Here is a 19107-nt window from a genome sequence, read left to right as displayed (position 1 = left end):
AATATGGTGCTCACTCACCCCAAAGCCACAATGATCTGAAATACGAGTCTATCCATATTCCTACACTCTCCTCACTACCAAAAAACAAACCAAAACACACAAAAACAAAGATTCTTAGCAGGACTCTGGTGACATGGCCTGTTCGCCTACGTCTCCATTCCCTGTCTTACACTTATCGGAGTGCTGTTTTAGTTCCAGAAAAACAAGCAATTTCACACTCTATGCATTTTCTCCTGTTTCCTTGGCCTGGAATGCTAGTTTCACCTTTCTTTGCCTGATGAACAATCATTTACTTTGGAAAACTCTTATCGTCATCTGTCAGGAACCCTTTCCTGGCTCTTTGTCCCAGCACTGGCCCCTGCCTCTCAGCTCTGTGCATATCTCTATTTTATTTTTTAATCTCCTCTTATCTACTAATGTTCCATACAATATTGTTTTATTTTGAATGTCAGTTTTCTAGATCCCATAGAACGATTTAATCTTTGTATCCTGTCCCCAAGCAGGGTGTGACAACCAAAAACTTTATGCAGCTGAAATGAACCCACGTTTGGTCACCAATGACCCAATCACCCCCACCACATACCTTCAGCTCAGAATCCCTAAATTATATCTCAAAATCACCATGCTTGCAAGTGCCTCCAGGACATACGTCCCTTTTTACAGAGTTTGAAATGTATTAAGTCACCTGTACTTCTCTTAGGTCGTGTTTCCCACTCCTGGGCTAAGCTTGCTCAGTGAGAGGAGAAAGGGAAATCTAATTCCTAAGAAACAAACACTCCAAGCCCGCTTTGGTGTGAAGCAGAGCTGTGGGCGGCACAAAGGGCCACCCAGCCTGTCTAGAGCTCGGTCCCACCCAGACTCCCACCAGCCCCCACACTCTCTTCGTTTTCAGGTGTACACAATCCAGGTGCGTGTCACATCCGTGCCGCGTGGCCTGGTGAACGTCACCGAACACTGCTCCCGGACCCCTGCAGCAGTAATAGCAGTGCGACGGGATGGGGTGGATGTCACCACGCGGAGGTCACCGTCTCCCCCGAGACGTGCAGGCGTTGGGACCTCGAAGGGGAAGCCCTGGGTGTTCGTGGTCCCGTACCCCGGAAACCCCGAGGGAAGGAGGGGCTGGGAGGAGTTGATCAGTTTCTCCGGAGTTGCGCAACCGGCAGCTCCCAGAGGCGGGCGTTCATTCCCGCCCGCGTCCCCGGAGCAGCCGGCCCGCGCTGACCCCTGCAGAGCCCGAACCAAAAGCGAAAGGAGCCGCGTCCCCGCTCACCTGGCGTCGCGTCCACTGGGTGGTCGCCGCGCCCCTCCAAGTCGGCGGGGCAGCGCTTTGTGACTTCACTCATTTCGCAACAAGCCGGGGCCGCCCGGGCCCCACCCACCCCGGCCCGCCGCCTGGCCTTCCGCAGCCTCCCCGGGTCCCCGCGCTTCCTCTCGCTCCGGGGCTGCGCCTGCCCCCGCCGTCGCGGAGCCTCCCGTCCCGCAGCTCGTGGCTGTCCGTGCGGTGGACGCCGCCTGGCGGGCCGGCACGTGGCGGCCCCCGCCCCCCCGGAGCAGCCAGGAACAGCCCGGCGGCGCGATGCTGTGCTTCCTGAAGGGAATGGCTTTCGTCCCCTTCCTCCTGGTGACCTGGTCGTCCGCCGCCTTCATCATCTCCTACGTGGTGGCCGTGCTCTCCGGGCACGTCAACCCCTTCCTCCCCTACATCAGGTGAGGGGCAGGGTGAGCGGAGGACTGGGGACCAGGCAGAGGTACCACAGGGAAGCGCTGCTGATGGGGAGGACGGGGGACCAGACCCAGCTGGGGTGTCTTGCGGAAAGACCGAGGTCTGAACACGAGGAGAGGACAGTATGCACCCTGGCAGAAGTGTAGGGACGCAGGGGGTACGGAGCTAAGCAGTTCTGACTTGACCCTGAACACAGTGGCATCACGAGGAGTTCGGGACAGACGGGAGAACTTTCAGACTGGGTGCGGGACAGAATCTCTAGAAGACGCTTCTTGGGCGATATTGAAACAGGATCGTCCTGATGGATGCTGTTTCTTGAGAGTGCAAGTTGCAGATCCAGGTGTGCGCTAAAACAGCTCACATGTTTCACTTCTGCTTCCCAACATCCTCTCGAAGTGGATGTCTGGCTCATTTTTTCATGAAAGGAAACTAAGTTTAAGCAGATGTTGAAATACCATCAGTGTGACACTGATGTCACAGCTAGGAAATGGTGAAAGCAGAATCCACACCCAGATCCATTTCATGCCAAAAGCAACACTGTGGTACCTTCAGGCCATTGGGGGTCAGGTTGTCGCTCTCCTGGATGGAGCTGCCCAAGATCCCTCTAGGTTCTGTGCCCCCAAAGTCAGAGCCCTCAAATTGTCAGCTTGTGACATCCCTTGTGTTGTCATTATGCCCTTTCGTTTCTCATGAGTTTTGGCCTCCACCTTTTTTAGGGTCACTTCATCAGCGCCCAGGACACATGTCCTGGTCCTCTTCATGTGCCCCCCAACTCGGTGCCTTGCCCATGGCAGTGTTTATTAGAACAGTTCATCTTTATCCAAGACATGTGATTTCTCTGGATCTGTATTGGCTGGTGAGGGGGTAATAAAGTTGGTGACACCCAGTGTTTGTAGAGATTATAGATTGTAGGGCTTCTCCTTTCTGCAGCCGTTCTGCCTTGTGCACAATATTCTGTAATATGGGTGAGGAAGGGAGTGAAGATGAAGCAAGAAGAGACTCGAATTTAAGGATGCAAGAGAACATTCTGGAGAAGGGGGAAATATACGGTATTGATGCAGAAAGAGGGGATCCTTGCATCAAGCAGGCTTTCCCACTAGGCCTTGTGCCCCTGCGGAAACCTGGGCTTAGTTTCTCATGGCTCATCTCAGTCCCGAGTGCCACTGTGTCACTCCTCTGGATTCTGAAGCAGCATAGGTCTTCTTAGACTTGTGTAAAAAGCTTCTCTCCCTGCAATGCTTTTTATTGAGAAAAGAGTAGCTCTATTTGTCCCAGATCTGAAGGTCAGGGACAGATAATATTTGATACGCATTGGCCAGGCAGTCAGAGGCAGGGTTTGAGTCTTTGTAGAGGTGTCTGATACAGTCGTGATTAATATTACCCCAAGGTGAACCTGAAATGGAAGACATTCAGAAATGGGGAAATGAGCTGACAAGACGAACCACTTATGAGATGCTCAAATCACAGACATTCTAAGGGAGAGGGTTTAAATTTAACAAGGAAAGAAAGCCTTTAGAAAAAGAATTACAGGAAGAAAAGGCATGAGATTGTCCCCTTGTTCCCAGGAGCCATCCGTCTACAAACAACAAACATGTATATTGCTTGCTCACATGTGTCTGAGGCTTTGAAGTTGTCTGCTTCCCTGCAGACAAGAGCAGCTGGAGCATTGAATTGCTCCTGCCCCTCCTAGAAAACCAAGTCATTGAGGCAAGGACAAGATGTAGGTAGATAAGAGCTAGACAACAGGACCTGGTGGAAGTAGCGCCAAATTTATCAGTTTTGCCCAGAAGTGTTCGCCCTTATCTCCTATAAGTCCTCTCTGCTCTCACTACCTCCTATTCTTCTTTACCCTCACTCCCTCCATTTCCTCCAACCCCACTGGCTTCCTTTCTGTGTCTCACACATGTCAGGCACACCCCCTTCTCAGGGCCTTGGCACTGATTATTCTTCTGCCGGAGTGTCCTACCTCCTGATGTTGCCCTTACCTCCTTTGTTCAAGTATTATTTCAGTGAGGCCTGCTCTGATAGGCCTATGTAAAATTGCACCCTAGTACACTTGATCTCCCATACCCAGTCTTACTAGTCACCAAAGCTCTGTCACCTTCTAACAAACGATATGATTTACTTATTATGTTGATTACTTGTCTTCCTTCTCTGGAGTGTAAGATCTATGAAGGTTCTCAACATTATCTGTTGAATTAGTATTTCTCAGGCACTCACTGTGGTTATTGTATTCTTCCCCCTCGAGCAGGCCAGTTCCCTTCAGGGAAGGCCTGAGTCAGTCACCGGTGGTGGGTCAGTGATTTGGATGTACACATGCTCCTCGACTTGGGGATAAATCTTAAGCCGAAAATGCGTTTAGTAATCTAACTTAACTCTTTCACTGCATTAATTGGTTTCAAGTTTTTTCTCCAAAATGTATCAAAAATTGACAAAAGTTGAACGTTGCAGCTTAAGTATTTAACAATAGCTTAGCCTAGCCTACCTTAAACGTGCTCAGAACATGTATATTAGTCTAGTGTTGAGCAAGATCATCTAACACAAAAACTATTTTATGATAAAGTGTTGAATATCTCATGTAATGTGTTGAAGACTGTAGTGAAAGTGAAAACAGTGGTTGAATAGGTTCTCACCATTAACCACTAACCATTAGCACACAGAACCTAAAGAATGCTTGAAGCATTGAACTAAAACAAAGAATACTGGCAATATAGTATTCTGTAGAGTATCAGTTTAAAAAAAGAAACTTTTTTATTAAAATATAGTTGGCATACACTATTAGTTTCAGGTGTACAACATAGTGATTGGACATTTCTAGAGTATGAGTTGTTGACCCTCGTGATCTTGTGGCTGACTGGGAGCTGGGGCTCACTGCTGCTGCCCAGCATCGGGAGAGTATCATACCGCATATCGCTAGCCCGGGAAAAGATCAAAATTCAAAATTTAAAGTATGGTTTCTGTTGACTGTAGGGCTTCCACACCATCATAAGGTAAAAAAAAAAAAAATCACAAGTAGAACTATCATAAGTCAGGACATCTGTGTTTAGAATGAACCTCCTTTTAGGTGATAACGTTGTTAACATTGTTCAAACAATCTGATGTTCTGATGTTTTGTTTTGTTTTGTATTTAACAATGTTGAACACTGAATAAAAACCATTGCATGTTAATTAAGAGCCAGAACCCTGGGAGCACCTCTCTCTAGTATGGCAATCAAACTCAGCTTCTTTACCAGGTATTTCCCCATGACACTGTTATTCTTCAGTACATTGGCTAAATGGGCAAATATTAATAGCTCTTATATATATATGGAAAGATGCTCAACCTCATGAATTGAATAAAAATTCAAATCAAAACTCATTGATGCAATTTTTCATCTACTGAATTGGCAGAAGAAACCTAAATGTTTGGCACACTATTTGTGAGACTTTGTGGAAACAGGCTCCCATATGTTGCTAGTGGGAATGTAAATTGATTCAATCTCTGTGGAGGAACTTAGCTTTATCTATCAAAATGACAAAAGTATATTTCTACAAGGTTGCTACTATTAGCATTGTTTTCAATAACAAAGTTTGGAAACCATACAAATATCCATCAGAAGAATACTAGCTAAATAAATATGGTTTATTCAAAGAAGACTTCAAACAAAGCTCTCTATACATAGAACAATCTCTTTGAATTAATACATTGATGTGAAAATTTTCCAGTACATTGTTACATGGAAAAAGCAAGAAGCAGAACAAAATATGTTACCAGTTTGTGGAAGAGGTTGGGGGGTGGAGGGGGAAATAGTATACATTTTGTATTTGCTTGCATTAAGAAACTAATAAAAGTGATTTATCTGAAAAAAAAAAGAAACTAAAAAAAGTGATTTATCTGTATGATGGAAGGAGTAAGCCATAGTCAGGGAGACATTAGCAGATGGGTAAAACGACAGAAATACTTTTAAAAAATTAATCTTTTTACTTCTGAGATAATTGTAGATTTACATGCAGTTACAAAAAACAATGCAGAAAGATCCCATGTGTCTTTTACCCAGTTTCTCTCAAAAGTAACATCTTGAAAACTTGGCATACCTTTATGTATGTATTTATTTTTCAAACAAATGAATGGGTTTTTCTCTCAGAAAATTAAATTAGAAACATGGGATTCAAACAGCCACTAAATTTAACAAGTTGGAGTAGAACAGTGCAATATTTCTGTATTATGAAACCATTAATGCAAGGATGTCAAAACCAAGGAAACATAAAAGTCAACCTGAAAGGATTAGTTACACCCATATCTATTGTTGAGCACCATCATGGTTAATTTATTATAGTTTCTTTTTTTTTCTCAATAAACTTTATTGAGGTATAATGTCCATGCAAGAAAATGCATCTATTTTAAATATACAGTTTTGTGAGTTTTTTTTTTTAAAGTATATGCCTATATAGCCAAAATATAGAACATTTTCATCACTGCAGAAGACGTCCTCGTACCCCTTCCTGCTCCATCCTGGCCCTACGCCACTGCTGATCTGCTTTTCCTTACTTTGCTAGCGATTCATCTTAATATAATCCTACAGCACTTACTCTTTTAATTTTATTAGTTTCAGTTGTGCAAAATGATGGAATAGTTAGACATTTATCATTTATACTCCTCACAAAGTGATAATGTGAGGAGTATAAAATTTCTTATATTTCCTCTGTGACCAAATCCTCAGGCTATCTTGGATCAACATTACTTACCAACTCCTCCAACTGGTAAGCCATTATCTTTTACACGTTCTTTGGCTTATGTTTTATGCTTCCAGAATATTTGGTGGCCTTTTACTTTAAAGTTTGCTAATTCTGCATCCTGGTTGCATCCTTTATTAGCTTAGTCTTTTTCTTTTTTTTTTTTTTTTTGCAAGTCCTGTTTGCTGGATGAATTGTGGTCTTTGATCACTTCCATGGCTCCTCCTCAGGACCACAAATCGTGATCAGTGATTGGTGGCAGAAAACCTAGAATGAAGCCACCTTAAAAGGGAGACCAAAATGGCATAGTAAATAAGTAAAAGAAGTTAGGTTTTTAACTCCAAAAATGAATCTGAAAATTACAGAAATTATTTGGTCTTTATTTCGCTAACAGTCACAAAATTTAGGTTATAATCACAATGTGCTAATTCTCATAATGAACAAAATTACAACGAACGCTTCTCATAATGAACAAAACAAAATGAAAATACAAAGGTCTTTTAAGGAACCAAAAACTTAAAATGATTTAGGTGCTCTTTTTAAGGGAAGGGTACATACTTTTCCAATACAGTTCTACGATTGCATGCTACAAAGTCTTTGATTTCACATTTGTCTTTGGAAGGGTACTAGGAAGAGGCTCATTTTTGCAGAAATGTTTTATGACTTCAATTTTTCCAATGACCATTGTTAATCTATGTGGGAGGACATTGATCTTGTCTGTGTCTCCTGAGGGAGAGATTTCGAGTCTGTTCGCTGCTCCACCCCCAGCATTTATGACAGTGCCAGAGAGATATAGGAGATGCTTAGTAAATATTAGTTGAATGCTGAGTAAGATCATTTACACCAGGTGGGCCTGTTTCTTTTATGCCTGTTTTATTGATCGTGTCAGTTTCTCTTCAATTGTTAACTGATTCTGCCAGCATTCATTGTTCATTTACTACTTTGATTGCGATTCCAACTCTTGTCTCCAACACCATTTCTACTGACTTCATGAAATTCTCCATGTTATAAGATTTGCAATCTCCCTTTGTAGTCAGTTTGACTATTTACTTCTCCGCTCTCCCAGATGATAAAAGCCACTCTTTATATCTTCTTTGACTGTGTGTCATGCTTCCAGAATATTCTGTGGCCCTTTACTTTTAAGGTTTTGCCAGTTATGCATCCCGCTTGCTTTTTATTAGCCTACTCTCACTTTTCGTGCAGGTGCTGTTTGCTGCATAGAATGTGGTCTTTGGTCATTCCCATTATTTCTCCTCATGACCACCGCCCAGTGATTGTTGGCAGAAAACTGGGTCACCTAGTAAATATTCACCATGTTTAATATTTACAACATTTGATAATCATACTGAGAGGGAACATAGTAGATTGGATAAGGGAACAACTGTGGAGCAGATGACTTTGGTTAGAGTACACCACGTGCCCCGGCTATAGGACTTTGGACAAGTGACTTGACTTCTCTCTGCTTCCCTGTGGGTTAATAGCACCTCCCTTGTGAATTAACACACGAACCCACTGAGAACTCATTAACACCCTGATCCAAGAACATAATAAGTTCTCTGTAAGCATTTGCTGTTAGTATTATCAAGGGACCAGTCCACATTAATCTGGGTAGATGCTAGTGTTAAGTAGGAAAGGACATTTGGTTGAGGGCTAGTTTTATGTGATCAGTTTATTTTATGGGTATAGCAGAAGCTTTCCTAACTACCCTCAACTTAATGAAATTGCTTGTTTAACTGATAACCTCATTCTCTGAAAAGTATACTGACTAAAGCTGGTGGACTCTGAAAACCTCTCCCAGCAGTGGCTACTCTCTGAGCTGCTTGCTTTCTCCTTTCACCTGTTTTTGTACGCTTATCAGTGCCAGCTGTGTTTGTTCCCAAATGTGTTTGTGCCAGTTGTATTTCTTTTTATTGTAATGATGTGATTTAACTCAATATACGTAAACTGTTGGTCTGTAAATGCAAAAAGAGAAGCATAATTTATAAGAATACTCGGTCGAATGCTTTGCCAAGATTCAACAGAGACAAGTAAAAAAATTGCAGTCTGTTTAATAGTGTTTATGACACGTGTAAAGATTTACGAAAAATGATAAAAAAACTGGAAGGATTCTGCACTTAAATTGCTTCAAAGGTGTCTTTAAGGTTTCCCTCTAAAGAAACCAAAACTGGAATGAGATCATTCAGGGTAGATGTGGTTTATCTTCCAGGAAGACGTATAGTGGACTCGCACTTGTGTAACTGTCTTGATTTACATCAATAGGTAGGCAAGCGAATATACATTGATGTTTGTGGTGTGCATGTATCTGTATAATTTTTGATGACTTCCTGCTTAAACCAATATTTTTGATTACTAACTACTACATTGAATTTCAGGCGGTGGTGACTTTTGCTTTCCTATTTAACTGCAACAGTGGTGTCTGGGATAATAAATAATCAGAGAATGAGGTCTGTGTGCCTAGAGTCACACATATTCTGACATGCTGTTGATGACATGTTAGTCTTTACAATGTAGTGATGATTACCTCATAGAATCTCTAAGTCATAGTGTCATAAGAACGAAAAGGGAGGCATGCCACGTAAAACTTTCAGCTAAGAAAAGTATCATCCTTTTAAGTGATAATTTATCATTTGATATTTTCTTCAAAAAAGCGTTGCCAAAATTAATTAATTCTAACAGAAGCATAATGAGAAAATTGAAAATCCCAAACTTGTACAGCTTGACAATGAATTGAGGTGGTGGAGGCAGTGTTCGGCTCCTGAGCCAACTGTAAATATTTAAGTTTTCCATTCAACTTAAATTTTCTTGTGTCACTTGATGACATTAAAAATCCTCCCCCACTAAATCAAATAAAATTGTGAACATTTTTCTTCTGTGTTTCTTACTTGTTAAAAGGTGTTAGAGTATTGCTCAAAAGTCCTGACTGATGCCGGGCTGATAACTTTTAATAAGAACTCAATTTCCACTTAAAGAGTGCTCCACTTAATAGTCCTAAATACCCAACAGTAATTGCATTTCAGCCCACCAAGAACATTCATTATAGAGTTATTACATTGCATGCCAAGGACAACTTGCTAATGGCTCCAGAAGGAACAGCTGATGCCAACGTGTTTGTAAATAGACAATACTGTAAATTAATATGGTAAATTCATACCGTAAATTCAGATGGAAATATGTTATCATAAAATGAAATGTAATAGAGCACAGCAGAGAAGGGTTCCTAAGTTGTGTCCGTTGAAATTATCCAGCTCTGGATGCATGACCTGGCTTCCCCATTTACTATCTGTGTGATCTCGAGTGCATTACTTTTCTAAGACGCAGTTTCTTCTTCTTTAAGATGGCCATAATAACTGCTTTCCTTATAATGTTGTGAAGACCAAATAAGATGTGCCGAGCTGAGTGTAAGTGCTGAGGAAATGTTAATTGTTTTCTTTTGTAATATTAGCAGCTATAGTCCAAGCAGGGATGGTTTCTAGAGACTCACCTTAAAAAACTTCCCAAATTTGACCTCTTATCACATCTACCGGGTCCCAGCCACTGTCATCTCTTTACAAACTTCTGAAATAGCTCCCTAATGTGGTCCCCCTGGTCTGCACTTGCCCCTCTATAGTCTTTTCACAATGTCCTTTATAAAAACATCAGCTTCATATCACTTCCCTGCTCTCAGCCCTCAACAGCATTGTATCATGTTTAGAATAATATTCAGAGTCCTTACCATGACCCATGGTTTCTGCGTGACGCCGCCTCTCCCCCCCACACACACATTCTTGCTCACTCCCCACCAGCCACACCTACTTCCTTGCAATTTTTCTAACATATTGCCATAAGGCCTTTGATTTTGCTGTTCTCTCTGCTTGTGATTTTCCTGGCCCAAATATTCCACCTTGTTCAGATCTCTGCTCAAGTACCCTTCCCAGATTACTCTGTCTCAAGTATGTGGCTCACCTATCTCCCTCTTCTTATGCAGGTTTCCTTTTCTTCACAGCATTTATCACTCCGAGACTATTTTTATTACCCTTCACAAGAATATAAATTCCACAAAAGAGGGGTGTTTTCTGTTTTATTTACAACTATAGTCACCATGCCTACAAAATTACCTATTACATAGAAGGCTATCAATAACTGTGTATTGAATCACTGAATCCTTGCATTTTTTGTTAGATATTAAGCTTCTTGAAGGTTATGAGTTAGTTATCTTCTCATCTTTGGCACAGTTCCCGACACTTTGGAATTGCTTAACAATTTTTTTAAAAAATGTTGTATCAGTGAACAAAGAGGAAACTCGGATTGATAGAAAGAGAGCAAATTGCAGGTGGGTAGTGTGAGGAAAGAGCAAGTTGTTTGCGTTTATGAATAGGAAATTCTTTTTACATTTAAAAATAGTTGACATAGCTTTAAGATGCCTCTCCCTCTAGAATAATCGTCACCAAGTGAAGCTGCCTAATAATTATAAGCATCCAAGAAAATGTAATGGCTTGTTATTATCATACTTATTCCTTTTAAATAACATTTAAATATTGTGAAGAAAAAGGAATTAATGGTCTCCTTTTACTGGTGCATTAAATGTTTTTAGGTTCTAAGTCCTGATTAATCTTCCAAGCAATGGACTAGAGTGTTATGGCAACGCAGAAACCTCAGTCTGGGCATGCAGATAATTTTGCATTTTGTCATCTCAGTTCCCCCAATAAATCATGACTCCAGGCTTTGGAGTAATGGAATCACATGTATTCAGTGATTTAAAGCATTTGACCAAGCTTATATTGTCATATATGTCTTTTTTGTATTGTTTCCATTCCTTTTAGCATCAAGTGATTATGCAGTGGCTTAATGTTATAAATTAGTTTGCAAAAGGATGTTAGACAAATAACCTGGAAATTTCCATGGTGAAATTAAGTTGTAGAAATGTAAATAAAGGAAATATAGACATAAACTGACTTCCTAGGCACAACCTACCCTAGAACCTACTGTGTACACATAACAACCTCAACAGTTTTGAAGCCACATGCAAGTGAACAGTTCCTATCCCTGTTGCAGTTTTCAGGAAGTGCCTCACTGACAAGGTGAGGAGGCTATAAATGGGACCAGGGCAGGGCTAGAACCATATTGCTTAAGCCACGTGGTCCAGAATCATATGGTCGGAGTTGGGCGGGGAGACTACTTCTGCTGGGTTGGGAGGCAACTGATTTTGCCTCTCCTTCTCTAGTTTCCTGAATCAGGTACCCAAGTAAAGCTATGCCAACTAAAGACTACTACCTCTGCCTTTGTGCAGTGAGATCATTTAGTTTGACCTTAACAAAAATAATAAAACACAGGCTGCCCACAGGGCCTCTCTGTACCTCCTTGGTGTTATACTCCTCTGGATTCCAACATCAGGCAGAAGACGTGACACAATATATGATGTAACATATTCGCACATTTTCGTTTGCTGCTTGGAAAGTCTTTTTGAAATATTCTTCAGCAAAATTTCAGCAAATGTTAGGTATCATTTTTGTCACTTTTATGGAAATAAACCACAAACTGACCATTCTTACCGGACAGATTGGGGTATTTGTGTCTCAGACTGTGTCTAATACCTAGTAGATGCCCCATAAATATTTTGTTGATGAGAGGATAAATTTTATATTATTATAGTTATATGTGGAGCCAAATAAAAAATTTTTTAAAGGTGGTTGCATTTAACCAAACAACTGTTTATGAATGCATTAATGTTTCCCCCTTTTTTTGTAGTTTAATACTGCCTATGTTTTAGTGCCAAGTATAGGAAAATAGGCCCATTGGTACTCATGCACTGAAGGTAGGTGTTGTAGACTCAGGACTTCTGAAAGGAAATCAGATTTACCATGGCAATGAATATTTCTTAAAGACATTTACAATTAAATTATGGCATTTGAGAAGCTGTGAGGTCTTGCCTGCTTGTCACCTTCCTGGTATACAGGAAAGGCATGATGATCCCTTCTTTTAACTGTCATGGTTCATTGCTCCTGAGAGCCAACTGTGTGCATTTCTTCCCAACTCCATGTTCAGTGACCAACATTTGGGTAGTTTGAAGTTTGACACTTTGGGAGTATTTACCCCATAGAAATGGGCCTATGCTACTGTAAATGCGCTCCTTCTAGAGCTGGTTGTTAAGGATTTACCAGCATATCACTGTTTGTTCTCCATCCCAATCCTAATCTTTCTTCTAATTGCTTTGTCCCTTGCCTGCTGTTAGAGCATAGTGAAGGCAGAAAGATTAGGGAGTCAGACATCTGGATTGGAATATAGATTTTGCTGTGTAATAATAGCTCCGTTACCTTGAACAAGGTATATAAGTTCTCTAATACCCAGTTTTCTCCTTAGTAAAATGAGATTGATAAAGGACCCACTTCAGGGTTGTGAGGATGACATGAAATGATGTATAATAAGCATCTAGCAGTGCCTGGTACATAGTAAATGTCCAATAAGTGGTATCTATTAGGTCAAGTTTTTTTGCAAGTACCTGATAGTCATTCAAAAAACACATACGGAATGGCTATTGGCAAAGCACTTTTGATTCTGCCTGTATTGTTTGTAATGTACAGATAAACAAGAATAAAATACCACCCCGAAATTCTGAGTTTTCAGATTGCATGTTTGATGTTATGTGGATTATACATTTGGGCCCTTGGCCTATGTCTTGGTTTGCTGTGAATAGACAGATAGTTCCCCAGTCTGGTCTTCTCACCTCCTGTTAGAACACCTTAGTCCGCCCCCAACTACCTATCCACCTAAATATCCTCCTCATTCTTCCCTTTCCTTCTCTTTCTCCATGAACAAGCAAATAATCTTCCTGGCATGTGGCAGATTGCTCTAGACCTATGGTAACAAGTCATCTTCCATGGGTTATCTGGTAACTGCTTTCTTTTTTCCCCCCTTCTTCTGCCCCGCCCCCTCACTCTGGTTCAAGACGTTTCTCAGTCTAGTTGTGTAGGACACAGCTCCCTGGCCCATGCTGCTGTTATGAGCCTTGCACCGCCCCCCCTACCCCCCCAGGCAGTCAGTCGCCAGTAAGTCGGCCACTCACTGCAGCTGACAGCGGCTCACACCGACTGCCGGCCACTCACGCTGGTCGACGGCTGCTCGTGGCAGGTAGCTGCTTTTTTATACCCTAAGGACAAGAATAGAAGGCTTGATTTCCCTGTGAGAATGAATCTTCTGGCAAAAGTGTTGCCCAAGGGTATGAACTGTCTGTACCTTTTTCTCATTACTGGTTCCAGTTCCCTCCTGTCGCCCACTCAGCACTGGGTTGTCCTCAGAAGGGCATCCGCCACCTTAAACAGCCTTCGCTACAACATTCCTTCAGTGAGAAAAAATGGTAATATCAAACTCTAAATACTTCAGATTCTTATAGGTACAAGTGACGCTGAGATTGAAATAGTTGAGAATAGAAGCATTTGTTGTAAGGGGGAATATTAACCTCTTTATATTCTTCAGATATTAAGTGTTCACAAAATTGAATGACTCCTGCTTTCTGCAAACAGGCTTCTTGTGGGATTCTTCAAACACTTTGAAGTACGCCTTTTTCAACGTGATCAGTTTTTCAATACTTAAATTGCAGAGCTGTTTTAAAACATGGGAACACTCAAGACGGGTACAAGTTGTTTCACGTTGGGAGCTCTTTTGCCATCAGTTTTAAACGGTTGCTTTATACGAGCAGCTTGAAAATGTAAACATTCAAGCCTTGGCACAGATGAATAGAAAACAGAACTTTCCAGTGCTACTTTCCAGCTCATTCAATTAGTGATAGACTACACCTGAAAAATGTTTTATAGGAATTATTTTTTGCTAAAATAATTTATCATACCCTCAATTGCTTCCATAAAGTATTGGCAGGCTTCAATAATATTGCTCAGCTTTTCATCATTATTTTCAGCAGTGTAAAATTGCGCATAAGTCAAATTGTTAAAAATTTTAAATGTGTTTATGTATATCGAGCATCCCAATAACAGATTTTTCAAATGTGATTTTAGACCTATTTTTTCCGCTGAAATAGTCACACTCAAGTCTTCACCAAGAATGGAAACATATCAATCAAGTTTATTGAGCTCGATCATTTTAGAAACACTACCACCCTTCACTTTGAGCATTTGCTAGCTTTTTATAATGAAAAAGATGTAATCTTTCATGATAGAAAAATGAATTTTAGATTTTCCAGAGGCGAATGAGAACACTTGTGGGGACAGAGCCCCAGAGAGCAGTTTCCAGCTCTCGGCCACACATGGAGGGGTCCTGGCTCGGGTAGTAAATGGCCATCAACTGTGATTGGATGGCCATCAGCTGTGGCTAGTTGGCCGTTAGCTGTAACCAGTGAGCCATTGGCCACTAATATAACTGCTGTGGCTACGCTAGCAGAAAATGTGGGCTGACAAGAAGATGGTGGCTGAGCTATTAAGCGGCTGAGTGTGCATTGCGGATAGTATGGCTCCTGCTTCCTGTGTCTCCAACCCAGCCGCCCGAGAGAATATAGTGGTATGACTCCCCTACCTATGGCTCCATGGGTGTTCCTGTTTGGCCTCACCATATCCTGCATTCTTATGTGGGGAGAGGGAGCAGAGACCCCACCTGACACCCCGCATGCCATCCTGTATGACACATGGTGCAGCCAGCAGGGTCTCCTGCAGGACAACACTTTAAAACAGAATCAGGCCAAGTCTTTGGAATTCAAAGTGACTAAACACCGAGAAGAAACACGGTATAAAACCTGCCAATTACCTGCCTGTCCAGAGGTCTGAACTGAATTCCTTTATCATAATTTGGATATTTCTTCTCTTTCTCAGTGATACAGGAACAACACCTCCGGAGAGTGGTATTTTTGGATTTATGATAAACTTCTCTGCATTTCTTGGTAAGTACATAATGACTATTATAAATAAATTTTAAAAATTCGCAATCTCCAATGAAGTGGAATGTGTCATTTGCAGTTTTAAATACTTTTTTTAAAAGATTTTATTATTGGGGAAGGTGAACAGGACTTTATTGGGGAACAGTGTGTACTTCCAGGACTGTTTTTTTCCAAGTCAAGTTGTTGTCCTTTCAATCTTAGTTGTGGAGGGTGCCGTTCAGCTTCAAGTTGTTGTCCTTTCAGTCTTAGTTGTGGAGGGCGCAGCTCAGCTCCAGGTCCAGTTGCACTTGCTAGCTGTGGGGGGCGCAGCCCACCATCCCCTGCGGCAGTCAAAACAGCAACCTTGTGGTTGAGAGGACAGGCTCCAACCAACTGAGCCATCCGGGAGCTCAGCGGCAGCTCAGCTCAAGGTGCCGTGTTCAATCTTAGTTGCAGGGGGCGCAGCCCACCATCCCCTGCGGGACTCGAGGAATCGAACTGGCAACCTTGTGGTTGAGAGCCCACTGGCCCATGTGGGAATCGAACCGGCAGCCTTCAGAGCTAGGAGCATGGAGCTTTAACTGAGCCAGCCCCTAATTATTTTTTAATAATAATTTTTAACAGACTTTATTTTTTAGAGCAGTTTTAGGTTCACTGAAAAGTCGAGCCCATGGTGGAGATTTCCCATATAGCCCATGCGCCCCCCACCACAGCATTATCAACACCCCCCACCTGAGTGACGTTAGTTAGAGTTGATGAACGCTCATTGACACAGTATAACCACCCGAAGTCCATAGTTTACCTCTGGGTTCACTCTTGGTGTTTATCATTTTATAAAAGTACAACCTTTCAAACTAGAATTTTGCTCTACTTTGAGAAACTAAATGACTAGAAATTCAGAGTTCCTTATAACCTCATGATAGGACTATTCTTTACTTCATCTGGTAATCTGCCACAAGATTTTGCAATGGATTTTATATGTAATTTGATTTTTTAAATTGTGTTTTATAGCCAGTACATGTGTGTAAACCAAAGACACTTAATGTATAAATTGATGTTTCTTAGCATGTGTTTTGAAGGCAACTTACGTGACAATCATCTGGGGTGCTGGTTAAAATGCCTGTTCTGGGGCCACAGTGCAGAGCTACTCACTCAGCATCTCTGAGAATGGGTCTTGATAACGTGATGTGAACAAGCACTGTAGGGAACTTAGATACTCACTAAAGCTTGCGAGGCACTGACATAGGTGTTGTTTCACTTGTTAGAGGGGAAAGGTGAAGCAGGGAAGTTTGTCTCCAACTCAGGTATGACTTTTCAATTCCTCAAATACACTTGAGATGCAGTTGGTAGGGTACAAGCCTCTCGTGAACCAATTAATGTCATGACTGAAAAGCTCAGTCTACTAAAGAGTCATCAGGTGTGTAGATATAAGATGCGGGTCTCTTTCTCTTTGTCCTTCCATAAACCCCTACCCTATGGAACAATCAGGTGTTTGCCAGAGGCCTATCCTGTAACTAGCACTTTTGTCCCTCTCTCCTGGTGTAGGGTGGGAAGGGACAGAGGTGCTGGAAACCCTACTTAGTGACCTGTCACCTTTTGAATTTGTTCATCCTACTTGACAGAGAGAATGTTTTACCCTGTCACCCATTTGTGGTCTTCTCCCAAGGTTTTAGAGGTGAGCAAGAGGAAGTAGAAATAGTCTCTCAATCTAATTGCCCTCTTACACCATCCTTGCCCAGAGTCCAGATTTAGAAGACAGATTATTTGATCATCAGCAAGTGATACATATAGCTTTTTGCTTCTAGGCAGGGCAGAATCTGACATGAATAGCTTTGTTTAAAATAATCTACGGTCAATGATTAGCTTTTAGCCTGCTTTTTAAAATTCAGCAAAAATATTATGGCCATCACACTATTGCAATACATAGAAATCTACTTTACCCTTTTTACACATGCATGATACCCATCTCATGGATGTATTATAATTTATTTAATCAGTCCCGTATTGTTAAACATTTAGGCTATTTCCGATTTTGCAATTTTCAATACTAAAGTGAATATACTTTTAAACATACCTTTGCATATATGTTTTTCTATAAAGTTGCTGAGTTGAAGGAAATATAGATCTAAAATTTTTTGATACCTATCCATTTATTCAACATTCATTTACTAAGTGCCTACTACCGTGTTTCCCCAAAAATAAGACCTAGCCGGATAATCAGTTCTAACACATCTTTTGGAGCAAAAATTAATATAAGACCTGGTTTTATATTTTATAAGACTTGACCTTATAGTAAAATAAGACCGGGTCTTATATTAATTTTTGCTCCAAAAGATGCATTAGAGCTGACTGTCCGGCTAGGTCTTATTTTTGGGGAAACACGGTATATAACACTCTCTGTGCTTAGTGCACAACAGCAACAGACAAGGACCCTCCTGTCATGGAGATTACATTTCATTCTTAAATTACTCTCTAAAACAGTAAATGGTATTTGGTTAATTGACTAGCTTTTTGGAAAAACATACCTTTAGTACTCTCCTCATACCTTTCACGAAAACCAAAGGCTACTAAAGAACTGAACAGGAAAAGCAAAACTATAAGAGAATTAAATTATAGGAAAATATTTTTTAAAACTTAAGATGGAGAACCTTATCTAAGTGTACAAAAAATCAGAAGCTAAATAGGAAAGAATTGACAGATTTAGGTAGATAGAACATTAAAACTTCTAAGTGATGAAAGATACAAGAAATAAAGACAGACAACAGACCAGGAGAAAATTTGTAATATTTACAACAGACAATAGACTAATGCACATAATGTGTAAAAAGCAACCACAAATTAAAAATTAATAGACAAACTCGAGAAAAAAATTATAGACATGAAATTTTCAAAAGGAGAAATGCAGATGACTAGTAGACATAGCAAAAGTTTCTCAATCTCACCAATGATCAGAGAAACGCAAATTAAACCAACAGGTTGCCAGTTTTCATTCATTAGATTGACAGTAATTAAAAAATCAAGGGCATATAGAATTACTTTCAAACTCTGCATAGTTTATAGAAGTATAAATTGCTACAGTCTTGGAACAATTTGGAGATACTTCTCAGCATTTTAATTGGACATAGTTTTTTAACCCAGTAATACTACTTCTAGGAATTCACCTTTCACAAGCACTGAAAGTGTGCCAAAGACTTGCACATACAAGGATGTTCACTGAGCATTGTTTGCAATAGGAAATACATAAAAACAATGTTGAAATCTATCATTAGGAGAGTGATGAGATAAATATAGCATTTCACTACATACCATGATGAGGTATGTACCCCTAAAAATGATGACATACACCTATTTTTACTGACTTGGCAAGATCTCCGTGGTACATTTTTAAGTGAAAAAAAGCAAGTCACCGAACAATACATGCATGATAGCATCCATGTGGAAAGGGTAACAGCCAAGTGTGTGTGTGTGTGTCCATTACACTAGGGAGAGAGTAAGCTAGGGTGAGGAATGACAGGGGTGGGTGAGTGGGGAGACTATTGCCATCAGAAAATTGAAAATACAAACTTAAAAAGCAATGCAAAACTTTCTGTGTTTTTCATTCTAAAAAGTCAAATAATAAAAATTCATCACAGTCCATTTCTTTTTCAGGTGCAGCCACTATGTACACAAGATATAAAATAGTGGAGAAGCAGAATCAAACCAGCTATTTCAGCACTCCTGTTTTTAACCTGGTGTCGTTAGTTCTGGGATTGGTGGGATGTATCGGAATGGGCATTGTAGCCAATTTTCAGGTATGACCGAGTTTTTTTTTGGTTTTGGGGGGTGATGGAGTATG

General features: G+C 40.9%; 1 protein-coding gene across 2 annotated transcripts in view; it reads left to right on the top strand.

Moving 5' to 3' along the window:
* The first annotated feature begins 790 nt into the window (after positions 1–790).
* The window catches only part of DRAM1 (DNA damage regulated autophagy modulator 1), a 33904-nt gene continuing 15587 nt past the window's right edge, over positions 791–19107 (top strand). Inside the window, exons 1-3 of one of the 2 annotated variants that reach the window (XM_081059674.1) lie at positions 791–1707; positions 15229–15296; positions 18921–19063. In XM_081059674.1, coding sequence (XP_080915800.1) covers positions 1577–1707; positions 15229–15296; positions 18921–19063 — 342 coding nt within the window. In that variant the 5' untranslated portion in view covers positions 791–1576. The remainder of the gene's footprint in view (positions 1708–15228; positions 15297–18920; positions 19064–19107) is intronic. The other variant, XR_013994009.1, reaches the window with a different exon arrangement.

Source organism: Rhinolophus hipposideros (assembly GCF_964194185.1).
Source record: "Rhinolophus hipposideros genome assembly, chromosome: 9".
NCBI lineage: Eukaryota > Metazoa > Chordata > Mammalia > Chiroptera > Rhinolophidae > Rhinolophus > Rhinolophus hipposideros.
Note: the sequence above shows the minus strand (reverse complement) of the source record. Positions and strands in the feature narration are given on the sequence as shown.